The sequence below is a fragment of the Gregarina niphandrodes genome, assembly GCF_000223845.1.
Source record: "Gregarina niphandrodes unplaced genomic scaffold scaffold00008, whole genome shotgun sequence".
Taxonomy (NCBI): Eukaryota; Apicomplexa; class Conoidasida; order Eugregarinorida; family Gregarinidae; genus Gregarina; species Gregarina niphandrodes.
In genome coordinates, this window is record NW_011645779.1 from 313,536 (window position 1) to 317,746 (window position 4,211).

General features: G+C 57.4%; 2 protein-coding genes across 2 annotated transcripts; one reads left to right on the forward strand and one right to left on the reverse strand.

Moving 5' to 3' along the window:
• Positions 1-481: 481 nt before the first annotated feature.
• On the reverse strand, positions 482-2,998 carry GNI_057310 (hypothetical protein; the record flags this gene model as incomplete). The annotated part of the gene is made up of 1 exon (XM_011131687.1): positions 482-2,998. One exon carries the CDS (start codon positions 2,996-2,998, stop codon positions 482-484), a length of 2,517 nt encoding a protein of 838 aa, XP_011129989.1.
• A 574-nt stretch (positions 2,999-3,572) lies between these two features.
• On the forward strand, positions 3,573-4,126 carry GNI_057320 (protein tyrosine phosphatase; the record flags this gene model as incomplete). The annotated part of the gene is made up of 2 exons (XM_011131688.1): positions 3,573-4,001; positions 4,061-4,126. The coding sequence occupies 2 exons, from the start codon at positions 3,573-3,575 to the stop codon at positions 4,124-4,126; spliced, it is 495 nt and encodes a 164-aa protein (XP_011129990.1).
• Between the last annotated feature and the right edge of the window lie 85 nt (positions 4,127-4,211).

Genomic DNA, 4,211 nt, shown 5'->3' on the forward strand with positions numbered 1-4,211 from the left:
ATCGACTGCCGGAGTGCATCCAGCAACAATCTGTCCCGCGGTTGTCGGAGGTACTCGTGCGCGGCAATCGGCCTGGCCGTGACGCCGATCGTTGAGAGCGTTTTCTTCCTCCCACCACCCCCCAGCAGCGGCATTTCCGTTCCCGGGGTTTCCGGCCATGGTTTCGAAAAAGACAACCCCAAACCGCCACTGAGCGAACTCAGCGAAGATGCGACCTGGACCGGTGTGGATGGTGGGACAGGTGCTATGTCGGCAGATGCTATGTCGGCAGATGCATCTCTCCCGAACCAGCGAGGCAGCTCGTTTGCCAGCTCGTCACGCCAAAGGTTTTTTGCGGTTTTCATTTCGGTATAATTTCGGTGCATTTCGGGATCAATTCCAGGATTGCCTGAAACCAGGATATTGTCAGCAACGAGGAGCTTGCCCCGAACGAGGGAGTCGCCCGAACGAGGGAGTCGCCCGAAGGAGTGTTTGTAAAGCGTCAATTGGCGCCGAGGTCGGGGGAGCAAGAGCCGTTCTTACCTTTCGTCTCCTCCGCGATCTCCCGCAGGTGGTGATACTTGTCCGGTTCGTTACGGCGGTGTTGAAGGTAGGCTCCGACTTGCGCAGCCTGAGAGGCAACGCGGCGGTGCCGTTGGGTGTTGTTGAGGAATTGAGTCAAGTGGTGTAAGTCGGTTATAGTCAGTCGGACATCGGCGATGTGGGAGAACGTCCGGTGTAACGCGGCGAGCAACGCGGCGGATCCGAATGGGGCCGAGTGCAGCGCCTCGCAGAGGGACATCTCGTGAAGCGGACGTCTATGGGCAAGGAGTGAACCGGCCACTAGGGCCTGCTTGAGGGCGCCAATCCGATTTGTTCCCAAAGAACTCGGAGAGCCATCCAGCATATGACTTTTCGTGACCGGATCCTCCTTCAACGCGGAGTCGTCCAGGGCCGTCGTAGCCTCTAGCACTAACTGCTTCGCCCACCGGATGTTTGCGCCTTCGTCGAACCCGCCTAAGCTTCCTATCTCGAGTTCCGCGAACAGGTCCAGCAAAGACGGAAAGGTTTTGATGATGGCACAAGCGTCCTCCCGTTCCAGTTCTCGGATAGCGCACCCCGTAGAGCACCCTCTGACGGGTGCCGACCAGTTGTGTTTTCGCCCGAGGTTTTTTCGCCTGAAGTGTTTTTCTATCTGTGGTGCAGCAGGCCGGTCGGTCACCGGACTGGGGAGAAAGTTTGAGTGGTCGGTCGCCGGGTGGGCCGTCGACGGACCATCCAGCGAGGCCGGGTCATCCTCCAGGGAGGAGTCAATGGAGAAGGAGGAGGGCAGAGAGCAGCGCAACGGGTCTGTGGAGGACACGTCCGGCAGCGACCCCGAGCCGGGTCGCACGGTGCCGTAGTACTCTTCGGAGGTGGCGACCTTGGACTCACGTTCGGGGGCGAGCGTGTCCATGCCGCCTGCCAGCGACGAGCCCCCGTCTGTGTCTTTCCTTTGGCTGCCAGTTGACTTGACCGTTGCGCGTCCGCGTTTGGCGCGGGCGTAAAAGTCAATGGTGGGGGCCTGAAGAGGGGCAGGTGGCATGGGGGTGACTATGGAGCCGAAGCTCTGGAAGGGTGGCACTCTGGCCTGTCTGCGGTAGCGAATGCCACTGTCGTCGAGCCGGGACTCGAGATAGCGGAACATCGTACGAACATGTCTGTCGGCCATCGGTTGTTCGCCGGGGCCGGAGCCAGCATAGTGGGGGTGAGGCGACACGTCGAAGGTCACCTGTTTTCTCCGGGGCCGCCGCTTCGCCTGCATCCGTGCTTTGATTCGAGGATGTTTTTGGAAGTTCGCTCGACGTCTATGTTTCCATGCCTTGAGCGAGATCGCCAGACGACGAACACCACCTGAAGGCGAACGTGTAAAACGCACCTGCTGTAACAACCGCTCCTGCTCCCGCCTCGCCGCCTCACCTGTCACGTTGTCCAGATGCTTTTGCATCCGCGCAGACTTCTCCAAATACTCGCAGTAACGATCCAAATCTAACTGACCTGTTATCGGGTCCATAAACGATACAAACATCTCCACAGGCGTCCGACGCTCCCTCTCGACGACGTGGCCACCACCAGCGTCACGACCGGCACCGCCGCGCTCAAGGGCAAGCCATTTCTCGAGATTATTACCCGCCAGACGAGTCCGCTCCACCACACTCGTGTCAACGAAACTCCTTCCGGGAGGCGCGCTTCTTCCGGGCAGGGCCCGTCTCCCGGGAGGCGCGCTTCTTCCCGGCGGGGTTCTCCTTTCTGACTCGTTCCTTCCCGATGGGGTCCTTCCCGATGGGGTCCTTCCCGATAAGGTCCTTCTCGACGCGTTCCTTTCCGCTAGCTCCCTCGCTTTACGCAACCGGTCCGTACGTGTTCTCATCAGCGTTCTCGCGGCGGTCGTCTCTGCCCCGAGTTCAGAGCTCGTTTCGCGCCCAGTATTCGAGACGACCGTGTCAAGCGGCTTGTGCACGAACTTATGGTTACACGAACTGCTAATCAGGTCCTCCATAGTGGCACCCCCGGCCGGTCTGGGACTTGGCTCCCTCTCACCCGTTACGGTCTCAATTGGTGCCGTCTCGACAGGTCCCGTCTCGACAGGTCCCGTATCGACAGGTGCGGTCTCAAAAAACGTCCTCTCGGAGGATGGAAGCGGTGAGAACGGCAGATTTACAGGATGCCTGTCGGCCAGCGCAGCGAGGTCCTTTGCGGCGCCTTCGCCATCTGATTCGTAGTCCGGGTCTGTCTCCCGCGCCAGAATTCGGCGGTTGATTTTCTGGGTCTCCTCCAAATCGCGCAGAAACGCCTCCTCCTCCAACAAGGAAGGAATTGACGCGGGAGTGTGCATGTCACTGCTCGGTTTCAGCATCCCACTCACGACTAGATCACTGAACTCGGGGGGCGTCACAAACACGTCTGAGTCATCATCGCTCGTGACCCCTGTTGTGGGGTGCACGACCGGCGGTGCCAGTCGCTGTGTGTTCGGATCCATGTGGGAGTCTGTGTTCGGATCCAAATGCGTTGTTGAACTCACTCGCGATATCTCCGAACTTATTTGCACAGATCGAGGTGTCAGAGATCGAGGTGTCAAGGACTATTATCTCAGTATATCTCTTGCCTCACAATTTCCGTTGCCTGCGTTAATGTGTGTCCCCACGTTAGTTTCCGTGGCTGTCAGTAGGCTTCTTTTAATTTCGAGATCGGCACCAGGTAGCTGAGACGTGTTGAGACGAGGGTGCTGTAGCAAATTTAAATTCCGGGTGCTGGTGCAAAAGAATGCTCTGTCACACGAGGAAATCAAAAAGACCCCAATGGAGGGAAGAATACAAAGAGCTCCACTCTGAAACGCTCTGGCGCGTACTGCGAGACTATGACATGGACGGTAAGGGCACCCATGCGCATACCGGGTACCCGTAAGAGGAGGTATCCGTACCAGGTACTACCCACACCGTACCATGTCACTTTTGTGATATTCTTGCAAGAGATGTGTATTCGTGTTTCCAGTTGTTGTGGGGCGTAACCATGTAGAGGATCGCTATCAGAGTATAAAACCGTTTGCTTTCAACATGTGGTCCTATGACGGGGCGTACTTTAATGCGAGCAGAATCAAGTTCCAGTTACCGGATTTTGCTTGTGACATGTATGAGGGTAACCTGTATGATGGGGTAGTGGTGGGGATGCAAGCCCCGTTGCCGCATACGTTGGATCGTTTTGTGAAGGCGCTAATTGCGGAAAAGGTGGACATAATAGTTACGCTAGGTGGGTCAGCAGAAGGCGAGCGTCGCAAGATGGAACCATATTGGAACGGGTACAAGTCTTCTGAGTGCACGATCGAGAAGGTTAGGGAATTGGATGCTGTCGTGGGTGTAGAGAGGCATCTACGGGTTACTTGTCACAATCTGGACGGCAAGCTTAAACGAAGAGCGGTGATACAGCTACATTATGACGACTGGCTTGATCACACCACTCCCGACCCGAAGAAGTTCAAGGCGCTCGTACGAGACGTGGCGCCCTTCTGCTGTGCTGAGAAACCCCGAGTAATCGTGCACTGCAGTGCCGGCGTCGGAAGAACTGGCACCCTCATTTCTGCACTCCGGTGCCACCTGATCCGGAAAGCTGAACTCGCAAACAAGTGGACGCCGACCAATCGGGCGCCGACCAATCGGGCGCCGACCAATCGGGCGCCGACCAATCGGGCGTCGACC